Consider the following 14,729-nt stretch of genomic DNA (forward strand, 5'->3'; position numbering starts at 1 on the left):
AGAGGAGCCCACATTGATTTTCATATGCAAGCTCATAAAGTATGTAAACAAACAGCAATGTATGTCTGAGACATTTTGTTCTTCCTTTATGTTTGCAGGTTTATTTTCTGCAACTGCATATTGTTTTTTATGCTTGGTGGCTGATCTATAAATATATGTGCACACAAACAAAAAATAATAACCCATATATTGAACTCACTTCATTTTTACCCATAAAAATGTTTCATATTTTAATTATTCATCAGTTCAATTATTCCTTATTTTAGCAGCTGCAATTTTGTGATTTTCCACTGTCTAACTTTTTTAATGTGTATGAGAGCTACATTTTTCATGGCCCTAATGAAAATGAGCTACTCAGATCAATATATACACAAATAAAGGCTGAATAAAAGAATTAATGTAAGTTATCTTTTGATTTTACATATTGCTTTTTGGTTTTGTCTTTCCTTTGTGTTTGCATATTTAGTTTCTGCTTCTGCATATTTCCTTCTTGTTCTTCTTATTTCACATTTTTATAACTACAATTATTCTTTGCTTCTCAAATTTTCTACTCATATAATTTAATGTGTATGATAGCAACACTTTTCTTGGCCCTAATGAGAAGTTTTAATTATGTTTTACTTCATCAATTCACTTATTCTGCATTTTAACTGCACACATTTTAGCTGGAGGAGACATTTTTGACAATGAATGAAGGAATCATCTGTATTTTTGTGAATTACTTATATATATATATATATATATATATATATATATATATATATATATATATATATATAAATAGTCTTGTGTGTTACAGGTTAAAAACCTTCTATATAGGTGTAAGACTTTATTTATTATTATTGACATATTATCTATTAATACTCAAAAGTTTTCAAGTAATTTCTTAAAATGTATAACAAGATGTGATATATTGATGGAAATCACAAGGACCAAGCCATACAAACAATATTATATTTTATTCACAATTTTCTTGATATTTACTCAAAATTAGGCAATGAAATCATGGGCAGTGCATACACAATAAGAAAAGTCTTGGTATCAGATAGTGAGAGTCCCCCTCACCCATTGAAAAGTCCACATAAATATAACATGTAAGTAACATACCTGTTTCCATAAAGGCTACGTGAAACAGTTTGGTGCTTAAAGGTAATTACAAAAAAAATGTAAACAGGCAAGTATGTGTACAAAGAGACACAGTTATTGTTTGCTTGATAATTCATCAAAATGCCATGATTCCCTTTGTAGGTTATACTTCATGAACATATTTGCAGTTTTCCAACATGAGGATCTGTGTCTCCTCACTGATGATGCATGGCTGAATCTCTGAGCTTTCCAAGTGTTGTTTACAGCAGCAAACGGGCAGCAGCAAGCACAGAGCCGAGAAGAAAATGGCCAGGCATCAGCAGCACACCCGCAGATCCTAAGGGCAATAAATGAGAAAGGTTAAAACTATTTACTCAATAACATCAGTTGTAATGAATCAGTTTCAGACATTTTTTATTCTATTTTTAGCCTGAGACATAATGTATGGTCATAGTAAATCCCCTCCTGCAGTAAGTTACATTAAAAAAAAGTTGTGAATGTGGACTGACCTAAATTTTGGCCAAAGCCATAATTACACCACGGAGTGTACTTACTCGTACATGAAGGCGACTCTCTAAACACACCCATCTTCTCGCTGGTTTTGACAGACTCCAGAATCTGTTCGCTGACGTTCCCTTTAACAAACAGACAATGTGGCAATGCTTAATTGCACATGAATTGTAAGTTAAGCTGCAATTGCTGATTTGTTAGACTTGATAATTACTGTGTTTTACTCTGATAGATGTGCTTTTCCATTATTAAGTAAAGTAATGAAAGGTTACGCCATAAACACTCAGTGTTTTTCAGATTTTTCAACCCTAACAAATAACATATTTCATGGAACACTTACAATGGCAGAAAACACAGGAGTAATAAGCACAGTTAATATATATGTAGTTTACTACTACCAGTGTGTGAATGTGAGCGTGAATGAATAATAGATCCATTGTAAGTGCTTTAAATACGAAAAATAGTAAAGTGCTATATATATATAATCTATTATTATTATTATTATTATTATTATTATTATTATTATGTGATGTTTGCTTTTTGTGGATTATATGAAGAAAGACTGAGACAATTCCTGATGGTTTTTGTTTGTTTGTTTGTTTTATCTTACCTGTAGACACTGCTTCACTTTGTTTTCTGTAATATGTCTGCTAGCCTGTTATTATACACCATTGCCTCTAAATTTAGAATAATTTTGTTTTCAGTCACATTCCTCTTTTTATTCCTTTTTATATGCATCAGAAACCACCTCCTAGTTACACTTTATTTATCAAGAATAAATTACATTGTCACAATTATTTCATGAGAAGAGGTAAAATATTTTATTCAGACTTTATGGGTAACAGTGTATGTACAACTACAATTATTTATACAAAATTTCTACAAATGCATCTAATGTTTCTTCTGATTATCTTGTTTCATTTTTGAATAACTTATTCTTATCTTCTTTTTGAACACCTTTTATCATTACATTTAGTCTATTTTACTTTGCTGTATTGAAAATGAGGCCCTTACACTGGTATACACCTCAAGCAGAAAGACAATGTGGCAATATGTAATTACATGTGAATTTTAAGTAAAACTGTAATTACTGATTTTTTTTAGACTTGATAATTACTATGTTTTACTCCAAGGGCAGTTACGTATGTGCTTTTCCATCATCGACAATGACAATGACAATAGCCTACACCAGTAATGCTCAGTGTTTTAATGATAATAAAGCACATATTTTATCTGGAAAGCTGGGCTCTCTCTCAATATATATTTTTATATATTGGTCATATAGTAATACTAATAATGTCAGAAAACACATAGGTGTAATTGATATAATTAACTGACTACATTATTTTTAACTGCATTAATTGTAAAACCTGCATTTATTACAAAAGAAAAAGTCAACAAATCTTAGCAAACAAATACTAATCCTTGATTTCTGCTTGGATTTGTTCTTGAGCCTTTTCTTTCACCACAATAGAACATTTATATCTGGCTCTATGTTGTCTGTAGAGTCTTAAGTCTACATTGTTCTGCTCTATTACCTATGATAACCACAGACCTTTTCAGGAATTATTGCAATAGTAAACTCTCCGCCCTGTGGGAGACCTCTGAGAACATAAATGCCCGCCCATGGTATACTGTGTGAAACCTCTTTACAGACACTCCTCTGTTCCCCCACTGGGATCGAGGATGGGAATGAAAACAAGATCCATAGACAGTCAACTCCAGTGTCGGGTTGCTGAGCAATTTTTCAGGTTTTCTAAAGATTTTCAATGCCTGTAATTGTTCATTGTTCTGATGAATGCAAACTGGCCACAGCAGGACTAGAAATAGGACAGACTCATAGAGCATAGTCGCCCAGTGAAGCTGAGTCATGTAGGGATGCGCATGTTTTATGTGATCCAGATTATATCACCTGTCCAATGTGTATGCTTTGTCCATTCATATACGAGGGCCGTTCAATAAGTTCATGGCCTCACCCAGAACAGAACAACACAGACTGATAATTTATATTTTATTTTTCAACATAATCTCCATTTACAGCAATGCACTTGGTCCATCGATGTTCAAGCATCACTATCCCATCACGAAAGAATGTAACATCCTGTATTATAACAACCAGTATTTCTGGGTGAGGCCATGAACTTATTGAACAGCCCTCGTATGGAAAATATATTTAATGCATCTTTTGCACTGCATGTATGGTCAGGATTCTATTCAGTGTTTCTCTGCATTGTCAGTCTTCTTCTTCTCCTAAATTTTGTTTGACTCTTTGCAGATGCACTTTCTACAGTGGGAAATCCATGCCCAGTTACAGTGGTTTTATAATGTCTTATTACATAAAGGACCAGAGAGACAGTGCTCTTAAGAAAACATGACATGATTGCAGCATGATTTATGTTTTTTGTCAAATATAACCTGTGATATAACCTGATGAAATACTATCCTGATTACCAAGAAAGACATAATAGAGAATCTAATTCTGTGTCCAGTACAAAATTTCTTTTTGATCATCATTGATCAGTTCAAGTATTATTGTGACTAAAAATGTAATTATACAAAGAAATGGGACACATACCTGATACCATGAAGCTGACTTGCTGGCAATTTGCGTTAGTAGGTGCAGACCTTGGAGAGCCAGGCAGGATGGTGATTCTCGACATGCTCATCTCCAGGACATCAGCGACTCTCTTACGGAAATCAAATCTGAAAGTATAAGGACGTATAAGGTAATGATGATACTGATACTACATCGTCAAGTCAATTCAGTCAATTTTATTCATACATTTCCTTCAAGGGGCTTTAGTGTCTGTAAAACATATACAGAACTTTCTGTCTTTCAATCACTGTGCAGATATTGATATGACACACCCGGAAATACAGCAGTTCTTCAGCTTTTACCTCCAAAGGACTGACTCCAGAACTTACTGTTTGCCTTATTGTTTTAAAACAATTGCCCTCTGTCAAGTCCAGAGTGAGAACTGGGAGTGAAACACCTTTCATTAATGAGGATATAAAATGATGTAAGTGTTTTGGTATCATGTGTTCATGAACATTTTTCTTCCTTCAAGCCTATGATTCCTTCTGCATTACAAGTTATTTTAGTTGGCACTCCAGGCTACAAGTTGTTTTCTTTCCTCAATTGTTAAGATAGTTTGTGATCACAATTCATCTTTCATATGTTAGCCTAGAGAAAAATTCCTCTCAACTGACAGCTCTGAAATAATAACAAAAGAAAGCCGTCATCTTTTGGACACCTATGTACTTCAGTTAATAAGACTCTCTAGATCTTCTCACATAGTGTATATCAAATTATTTTCTTTGTAAGTCTTCAGTATATTATGTCATGTCATGATATGTCATTTCATTTTTTTATTTCTGGAATTTCCCCTTGTGGGACTAATGAAGACATAGCTTATCTTATTACAGAAGTACAATGATATTAATGACCATTTTCAGTGTTTATTGTAATGAAATAAAGGCACTTATAGACTTAGAAAGAAAAGCTCATTCCTCATTAGTATTTTTCCCACAATACATTATGTAACTAGAAGCACTCAGAGAGCGCAGAGCTCCGCCAAGGCTGATCAGTGGCCCCCCCCGTGGGCCCCCCCACCCCTGATCACCACCAAAATTTAATCATTTCTTCCTTATCCCATTTCCAACAAACCCTGAAAATTTCATCAAAATCTGTCCATAACTTTTTGAGTTATGTTGCACACTAACCGACAGACAAACAAACAGACAGACAAACAAACCCTGGCAAAAACATAACCTCCTTGGCGGAGGTAATTAATTCACTCATGACACAGGGATAGGGTGTCACATGGTCAGACAGTGCTGATGTACTAATTTACAGATTATTTTGTAGTTAGGATCATCTATCACTACACTCTTGCACATAAAGTTGGAATAATTTAGCTTTCAGTCACATTTATCTATTTATTCCTATTTAAACACATCCGTAAACACCTTTGACCGGATGCAATGATTAATTACTGAGTTACACTTTATCAAGAACATATTTAATTGTCACAGTCATTTCAAGAAATAAAAACATGTTATTCTAGCTTTATGGGCAACAGTGCATTATGTAAATTAAGAGTGGTTACACACATCATTTGCAAATAATAACTGCATTGTAAAATGATGTGTTGAATATTATTATATAGTTGCACTAATTATTCGCACATGAAACTTTAGGCATAAAAAAAACACTGTTCTTAGCAAATACAAAAGAAAAAATTTTTAGACATTAGACAAACTGTACTAATTAGTTAAATATATAACTGTCGGGAGCAAGGTTAGAAATTATTGCATGACTTCAATCAGATTTGTGATCAGTTGAACTAAATATACTATTTCCAGTAATCAACATGGACCAAAAAATTGCAAATCAAACTGAGCTGATCAAAACAGAACTGCTGTTACTGAGTGAGCAGGAAAACAACTGTGAGTGTCTGCAAACTACTGAGTCCATTTAGAGACACAATCATAAAGTATTTAAAGCAACAAAATGCCTGTAAGAAAGGTTTAAAGATGACTGTGACCTTTACTAACCATCACAAACTATGGGTACACAGACAGACAGCTTCACTGAACAATACCGATGTTGACAGATTTAAGATAAAATTCTGATGCTTTCGGTAAGATAACACACACACACACCTGCTGAAATTGGTCACCATGGGAAAGGTCTGATCTGCTGAAGAGGATTCTGGGAGGATGTCCGCACATGCAATGATATTGTCTCCGTTCCTCAAAACCAGGGATCGGTGGACAACTAAAATCACAGAAAATATCAAAAATAATATTGAATTTATTTTTAGTAGAACAGGTACAGAACATACATAAAACATATTCACCAACACATCTACACTGAAGTCCCTTTGAAACTGCTGCACTATTTGCCTTTCCATATTATTTGTTTTCTGTAAAAGGAGAATTTTGGGAGCCCCGTGGCCCCATTTCCTGCTTCAACTGGTTAACTCTCCATAATAATGACCCATGCAGGAGTTTCATAGGATGCAAATTTATAATTGACTGATCAAAAATGACGGATTCACTATGCAAATGAAATTAAAATAAACTCTCAGATGTGACTTTTTTTTTGTCAAATTCTTCACTATGACATTCTTCATGACCTGCTCTTCTGACTTTTAAGGAGCTATTTGTAGTATTTCTACTTTAAAAGATTCAAATATGACCTATCATTAGCATGTTTAGAAAAAAGAAGTGGGATGCAAAAAACGTCAATGTATTATATTGTATAGATATGCACTGAATTTATTCACAGCTACAGGTAGATGAAACAACTTTCAGAGTCAAAGAGATTAAAACAATGACATGAAAAAAAAAGATTACTGTCGTTTTCACCACTGGATACAGCTCTAAAATGAATAAAATGGAGTTTGATGCTGACATTTCAATAAGTCTACTACACAGGTGAGTTTTATTGTGATGGTACATAAAAATTATTATATGACGTCATTATCTTTGTTAAGTCGATTTTTATTGATCCAGGGTTCAGACTAAACTGTGTCCGTGCTGATGTTGTTTGGACGATTCCAAACAAACCTTTAGTGCAGCTATTGACAACACCACCAGAGCGTGAATGTGAGAGTGAATGAATAATAATGTAAAATAATGTGAGATTAATCATTTAGGTGATATGTGAGATTTTCTGTTGAAAATCAAATTACCCTTCAGGGACATTAAAGATTTTTCAATTCACTTCAGTTCAATAATGGATCAATAATGTGAAGCACTATAGAAATCTAATCCATTATTATTATTATTATTATTATTATTATTATTATTATTATTATTATTATTATTATTATTATTAACACAAACCATACAGAAAACCGAGGCGATTTGTGGTTTTACTGTGTCTGTTTTCAGTCTAAAAACAGAGCTAAGCTAACAGAGCTATAATGTAAACTATCAGCTGGTGCACCATGTGAACATTATAAAACACAGTGTTAATCTGACTTGAAGATACCATAATATCGATGTGTGTAAACAATTACTTTTAAACTTCAGTCAGTGAGTCATACAATCTGTGGATACAAAGCATTAATTTGTTGTAGTTTTTGTAGCTGTGAGTGTGTTCCTGTACCTGACCCCCCCCCCCCTGTTGATGGTCTCATACTGTGTAACCCCTTAAAGAAAACCCTTCAAATAACCGAAGTGGTTGATGCACACGATGACTCCAGTTTTAACTACGACATAACAATCTGTGACTAGTGCTTGTAAATACCTGTGAAGTCTCCGCTGAGCTGGGTGATTGTGTCGGTGAAGAACTGTCCCTCTGTAAAACTGACTGGGCCTTGTCTTGTGGATATCTCCCCAACAACACAGCTCAGAGAGTTATCTAATGAACAGGTGGAGCTCTGAAGAAGGAAGAGAAAATAGGACAGCTCATATACACAAAACATTTTTGGCACAGTAATGACAGCTGGATGTGCATCTAAGGCAACCAAGAAACAACGGCTAGAAAAACTTCCTCTTACCATTGATGTCATGTTGAAGGGATTGTATGTTCCTCCCATATCAGTACACTGGCTATTGTTTGCATCCACACGGTTATTTGTGATGAACATGGACACATTGTTCTGTGGGGATGCAGTGAAATACAATAGTGGGTCTGGGGATGTATCGTTTTTGTTTTTTCTAAGTTTCAGCACCTACAAACACACTTACAATCAACACATAAAGAGCATTAGATATTAGACAAACATAATCCCAAATTTTAAGGTGTTTTCAAAATGAAACTCAAACTGTGCCTTTTGTCCCTGTCATCACTGTCTCTATATCTTTGTGGTTCAGTAATGTGAGTGTTTCTATCCTCTCAAAGAATAAACACTAGCCAGAACTTGGCACCTTTTGCAGATATTCAAAGAACTGTTTCAACCTTTTGTCAGTGAGGAACATACTCTCTCATTACCTTATCAGTTTACACAATATTATCCATATTACTATTCTACGATTCTAGGGCCAGTAGTCACCCCTCACCCCTGTCCCTTCTAGGCCCTTACTCAGACATTCAAAGAGTTTAAGGCTGATACTGATACAAGGAAATGTACATAAATATCAACTGTTATCAGCTGTTGGCAGCAGATGATAAGCATCTTCATTGTTGAATTGTGTTTCTTCTTTCAGTAATCCTTAAAAATTGTTGCTTAAAAATGACAGACATATTTATACATCATAGTGTCCATTTTTTGATGCATTCATCTGCTGAAGTGTGCAGGTGTGCAAGCTTACGCTCTGTCTTGTCATAGACTTAAGTCTCATTTCCAGTGTGGTATCTGTGCTGCTCCCATCAGTGAACATTTGCTGGCGCTAGAAAAGAGAAAATCCACCATTAGAAAAATTGTTTCCTCAGATCAAATAGCACCTGGTGATAGGGCAATGGGTGAAGTAAATTAGTATATATTACACACCATTTCCACAGACTCATTGTGACAAAAAATTAAGAGAAAAACTCAAGGGAATATGTTTATTTTCTGTAATATGGACTCTTTGGAGAAATTACAAGCCTTATAATCATTATATGTGGAGCGTAGCTCAGTATGGGGGCCTCTGGAGGGCAGCTGACAGAGACAGCTGTTCTCTCGGTGTGTTTCTCCGTTCAGTGTGTCTGTAGGTTTGACCAGTCAGCAGATGATGCTAAGCTAAGCTAATGATTCTGTCCATGCTTCCTATAACTCTCTTGTCCAGCACAGCAGAAATGCTCTGTCATGTTTTTGTGGCAGCTCCTAATAAGTTAGACAGAAAACCTTCCCTGTGTGTGCGTGTGCGTGTGCGTGTGCGTGTGTGTGTGTGTGTGCGTAATCTGTGGCTAGAAAAGAAATCCTTCTATTTCTGTTGCTTACAAATTGCTAACTAAATTATTTATACATAGGTTGAGAAAATTTTCTGAATTTTAGACTAAAACAGAACATTTTTACCAAACTATGTTATTGTCAGGGTGTACACTGACAGATACATATCCATCTTATTATCACAGAAGGACATGGTTCCTTTTCCTCAGTGGACTGATACAGAAAACTGACCTCTGTTTCTGTTTTCACATGTATTGATATGTTTTGACATTTTTACTGCAGCACTGTTGAGTAATTTAACCTTATGCAATAAAAATTGCAACTGACTTAAGATGACTTTAATACTGGTGGTTTTAGCAGTCTCTGTTGATGTGAACAGTCATCGTCTTTCTTAACCAGTCTCACCAGTAATTGGTTGTGCCCTAACTTTTGTCAGGCTCATAGTTTCTCTCTCACACCATATAAAAGAAAAAAAAAATTGATTCATTGTCAGTGGAATAAATGTATATTTAGTATTTACCGCATAAAAATGCAAACAAAAAAAGGAAACAAAACACTGCAGAATAACTTTAATCATTTGGAAAATAGTAGATATGACTTCATACCAGTCTGACTGTCCCCGACACTGTACCATTAAAAACAGCCTTGGCGACTGTCCATTGTCCATCTGAATCTCTCTCTGCTGAGATGTCTGCACACCGCAGTCTAGAGAAAACACACACACACACACACATAGACAAAAACACAAACAAGATGAGCAAATGATATCAAAAACACATAGGGATAACCGAGGATTTGACACAATCCTTGGTTATCCCTGTGTGCTGAGACAATATTTATGAGTGCTTATCAGTATTTAGTATCAGACGATTGGCTACTAACATGCACTGAGAAGAGTAAGCTACTGTTTTCAGTATTAACTGCCCTTTCTGTAATTTTCATGAAAATTACTTTTTGGGAAGAAAAAAACCTTTGCAACAAATACCTTGCGTTGTGTTGAAAAAAAGTTAGTGGCTACAGCACAATAGTTGCACTTCTCATAATTTGCCTTTTGCTATGGGAAGTAGTGATTAGTATGTGTGTAAAATATGTTCTCACATCTCCTTATCATTTTAACTTTGATGATTCCTCTCTAACAAACACATCACTGTTTCACACTGTTTCTTACCTTGATCCGTTGCTGTGATGAACCACCAGTGATCTCCCCACTATGCTATGGGGTCCCCTTAACGGCAAGTTGGTGTCCATGTACACAGCCTGTAACTGGTTGAGGCCAGTCAGCATCCCAAACTTTCCACTGATGTCGCCAACCTCATACTGGTCCACAGTGCCTGATCCAGGTTCGGGGGAGTTTGTTATGTTAAAAGCAAATGGGTTAAAGTGTCCAAGAATGTTTGCATTGGAGCAAGGATTTGTGCTACCAGGTATAATGGGCAGGATGTGGACGTGATAACCACCAGCTATCGCATTCAGTTCGGTCAGGGACACGTTTATTGTAGTGGGGCCCTGTGGAATAGACTCTGTGAACCGTATGTCCCCATTGGACATGCCTGGTCCGAACCAGCTACCTAACCTTCCTTTGGACATTCGCACCAGTGTAACATTGGCACAAGCAATTCTTGGCCCACCTCTATTTTCTTCATGAATCACAATAGAGCGACCGATTATGCCTGACCCAGGCAGCCAGGAACTGACATCAGTGAAGAAGTTTTTGGCCTCTACTTTTCCCAGTGTGGTGCCCAGGTTGATGGTGCTGTGTTTGTTGGAGAGGTCTCCCACCTCACAGGACAAGGGCCTGGATGGGCCACAGTGGAGGGCATAGCTTCTGTCTCCTGTGTCGATGTTAAAGGGGTTCCAGTGACCCCCTGTTGTACTGCAGCGACCTTCATCATCATCCCTCTCAGAGCTGATGGGGTAGGTGTGAACATGCCAATTGTGGTCTCTGGTTGGTGTCATCATGGGATTTCCATATGACAATTCCATAAAGATGGAGACATCAGACAGGGGGTTGTTCCTCAGTTGGGTGAACCAGATCTCACCGACTACAGGGCTCCGAAATATCGCTCTGCCTACAACCACTTCACCAGGATAGCTGATACTGGCGCAAACATACCTGGACCCATCTGTCTGATGAATTACAACAGACCGACCTACAATACTGTTACGTCCAAACAAAGGGAGGTTGAAGTCTGTGAACACCATGTCAGACTCATTTTTACCTGCAAGAGACATGTGCTTCCTGCTGAGATCACCTATTTCATATTGGTCATGTGTTGACCCGGGTCCATTTGGGTATGTTGGTGCATTTACGTCTACTCCAAATGGATTCCAGTGCCCACCCACATTATCATTTGAGCACAAGTTTGAGAGAGGGGATCTGACTGAGGGGACGGGAAAAAGGTGGACATGGTAAGGGCCGACTTTCCCCCGCAAGTTACTCAGGTTCAACCTCAGCTCTGTCACATCAAACGGGGAAGCCTGTCGGAAACTGAAATACCCTTTGATCCCTTTCATATTCACCACTGCGCTCACTTGTTTCTCTGGAACATCGTAGATCTTTGCACACGTGTAGTTTGATCCCATTTTGAAGAGAAGAAAGGAAAAGCGGGGGTTGAAGCTGTTTAGGTCCAGACGGGACTTCTCAAGTTGCAATGGGGTTCCCACTTTTACAACACCAAGATTTTTTAAAGCTGAGGAATTTAAATTGCTGAGCACTGCATTGCAGCTTGCAGCAGCGCTCATCAACCCAAACAGGGTGATATTGGTTTGAGAAGCATTGACCTGACCGATTGTAACGAGATCTGCAAGAAGCCGATTGTTGGATAGTTCTGCGTTAAAGCGGATGTAAACATTACCCGCAATGGGTCCGGTGAACCTAGCCTGACGTGTCAAATGTTTTTCACCTCGACTTACAACTGTGCATACTTTGGTCCCGTTACATGTCTGCAAAGTTACTGAGAAGTCATCCAGGCTTGATCTTAGCGCAAACAGCTGTGAAACATTGACGACAGAGTTTGACCCAAGATCAGCTCTGAAAGTGAATATACTGGAGCCGATGTTTGCTTCAGAACAGGGCTGAGCAAAGTGACCGTACATGACAGGATATTCGCTGAGGGAAACATTCACGGAACCACAGGATCCAGCACCAGACACATTGACAAAGGCTGTTCGGGATGAGGTGTTAAACTGCACCTGTCCTTGGACTCCTCCCATGTTCAGAGGTGCAAGAAACTGAACACAGGAAATGGAACCTAAAAAAACAACAATAAAGAGGAGATGGTGGTAGTTTCAACATTTCTTGGTCTATAACTGCCTGCAACTACACTACACGGTACTTCCATTGCCAGTTTTTTGTTCCTCCAAAACAAAACATAATCTTATCTTTAACTTAAAGTACTTTGAGCCTGCAAACCAATTTCTGTTTACATAAGATAACTGATAAAAGATACAATATTTCCATACCAGTGAATGATGATTAACTAGAATAATCACACTTAACACATAACAAAGGCTAGAGACATATTTTCAGTTGAATACTATTTAGGATATATTTTGAAATCGTAAGTGAACATATTTATGAACGTGTCCTGATGAAAGGAAGATAAAGCCCATAAAAACAATGTCCATATGCATACCCACAAGTCATAATAATAGTGATAATAATAATCAAAACTGCCGCTTAAAGAGCCAACCTGAGCTGATCACATACAGCAGTGTATTTTTTTTTTGGTTAAAGCGCAAAGGGAGAGTTGAGAGCATGAAATATAAAATGTTAAAATTACAATTTTGAGTTAAAATTTGACTGCATGTACAAAGGAAATTTGCTGCTAAACAATGAAAACTGCTTTCTGACTTCAGTTATCAGATTCCAGACAAATGCTAAGTGCACATAAGATTGCTAAACAATACTGATGTAGTTAAATTACTGATGACTCTCTCAAAAAAACACAGGAGTCTTCTTCTGCAAACCACTGTACAGACTTTGCTGCAACCGTCACCTGTGTTACACTGAAACCGTTCAGTCTGTGTACCAGTTAAACATTAAAGGTGTTAATAATTTTCACAATGTGTCTGCAGCTCTGGCCAGTATTTTCTGTATACAATTATGGACTGCTGCAATTCCAGACAAGGAACCTTTGTTGCATGTGATTAACTTTTTTTTTTTGCTTTTCTACTGTCAACTTTCTAGTATTTTAAAAAGCAGATATTAAATGTTTTGGGAATAACATGTAATGCAATGTTTTCTTATTTACTCCATAAGTAAAATAACCAAAGTGTGCATGTTTGGAATGTTCTCACATGACGTGTTTCTAATTTGATTATTTAGGTGGCTTCAATGCTTTTCACATCATGGTAGGATTCTCAACCAGTTGGAGCCCAATAAACTTTTGTGTCTGACATTCCTTTAAAACTATTCAATTCTCAATCAGTATTAAAACAAGTTCCACACAAACACTTGTCACTAAACCCACTTATCTTTACCCACGCGCCATTGAGTAACCCTCAGTCTAAGTCTTTCTTCTTCTTTTTGCTGCAGCAAGCTCATGCTCCAAACAGTGCAACATAACCACAACACATAAGTCAAACACTCAAATAGCTACAGGGACTTCAAAATCATCAAAAAGCTGCATATCACTAGAAAGCATTGTGAAATTGTAAAATACTCACCATGTAAGCAAAAAAGCAGGGCAGCTGTCAGATAGCCCATCCTGACAGATATGTTCACAGATAAACAGTAAAGATGAAGAAGCTGTACTTACAATTTTTAAAATACTAAAAAAAAAAAAAAAAAAAAAAAAAAAAAAAAAAATTCTCTGACGGTATAAAGGGGTAAAAAGATTCAGTAAAATGAAAAAGTGTGTGTCTAAGTGGCCCCTCAAAGTAAGAGTGAATGGTTCTCTGGCATGTGTAGCTTCTCTTATGCTTCTGATTCTCAGCAGAAGGTGCCGTCACTGTCTGTGTCAGCCTGTGATTGGTCAGACGGTACCTCAGTCTCCTTTACAGAAGCAGGGCGGGAGGAGGAATAATTGGCAGCCTGGATGGAGGTGGCTCATCTGTGCTGTGGCTACAATCAGCTTAAGACAGGTTCTGCCTCTTTTCTTTTCTCTCTCATTTCTTTAATTTTGAAACTGAAAACTTCAGCATTTAATTGACAGATTCCACATGAATACAATTGTTAGGCAATATTTTTTTCTTATCAAATTATTCTTGAAATAGTAAATTTTCAGTCAGATGCTTCTGTAATATTTTCCATTTTACTGAATCAAGTGTCATTGCAATAGAAGGTAGTTTAATAATTGATTCACA

The 14,729-nt window shown here is 36.7% G+C and overlaps 1 protein-coding gene across 1 annotated transcript; it reads right to left on the reverse strand.

Annotated features, from left to right (window-relative positions):
• Positions 1-940: 940 nt before the first annotated feature.
• On the reverse strand, positions 941-14,227 carry cusr (Copper-only SOD repeat protein). Its single transcript, XM_030135741.1, has 10 exons — positions 14,091-14,227; positions 10,591-12,673; positions 10,028-10,127; positions 8,863-8,940; positions 8,109-8,210; positions 7,856-7,988; positions 6,262-6,376; positions 4,172-4,299; positions 1,641-1,721; positions 941-1,423 (listed from the first exon to the last, which is right to left on the reverse strand). The coding sequence occupies exons 1-10, from the start codon at positions 14,128-14,130 to the stop codon at positions 1,347-1,349; spliced, it is 2,937 nt and encodes a 978-aa protein (XP_029991601.1). The 5' UTR covers positions 14,131-14,227; the 3' UTR covers positions 941-1,346.
• Between the last annotated feature and the right edge of the window lie 502 nt (positions 14,228-14,729).

The sequence above is a fragment of the Sphaeramia orbicularis genome, chromosome 1 (assembly GCF_902148855.1).
Source record: "Sphaeramia orbicularis chromosome 1, fSphaOr1.1, whole genome shotgun sequence".
Classification (NCBI taxonomy): domain Eukaryota; kingdom Metazoa; phylum Chordata; class Actinopteri; order Kurtiformes; family Apogonidae; genus Sphaeramia; species Sphaeramia orbicularis.

Coding starts and splice junctions, on each gene's coding strand:
- cusr (XM_030135741.1), bottom strand. CDS start 14,130: ATGGGCTATCTGACAGCTGCCCTGCTTTTTTGCTTACATG. Junction 10,128..10,590: donor CATCACAGCAACGGATCAAG/GTAAGAAACAGT, acceptor TGTTTTCTCTAG/ACTGCGGTGTGCAGACATCT. Junction 7,989..8,108: donor CCTTCAACATGACATCAATG/GTAAGAGGAAGT, acceptor TTCCTTCTTCAG/AGCTCCACCTGTTCATTAGA.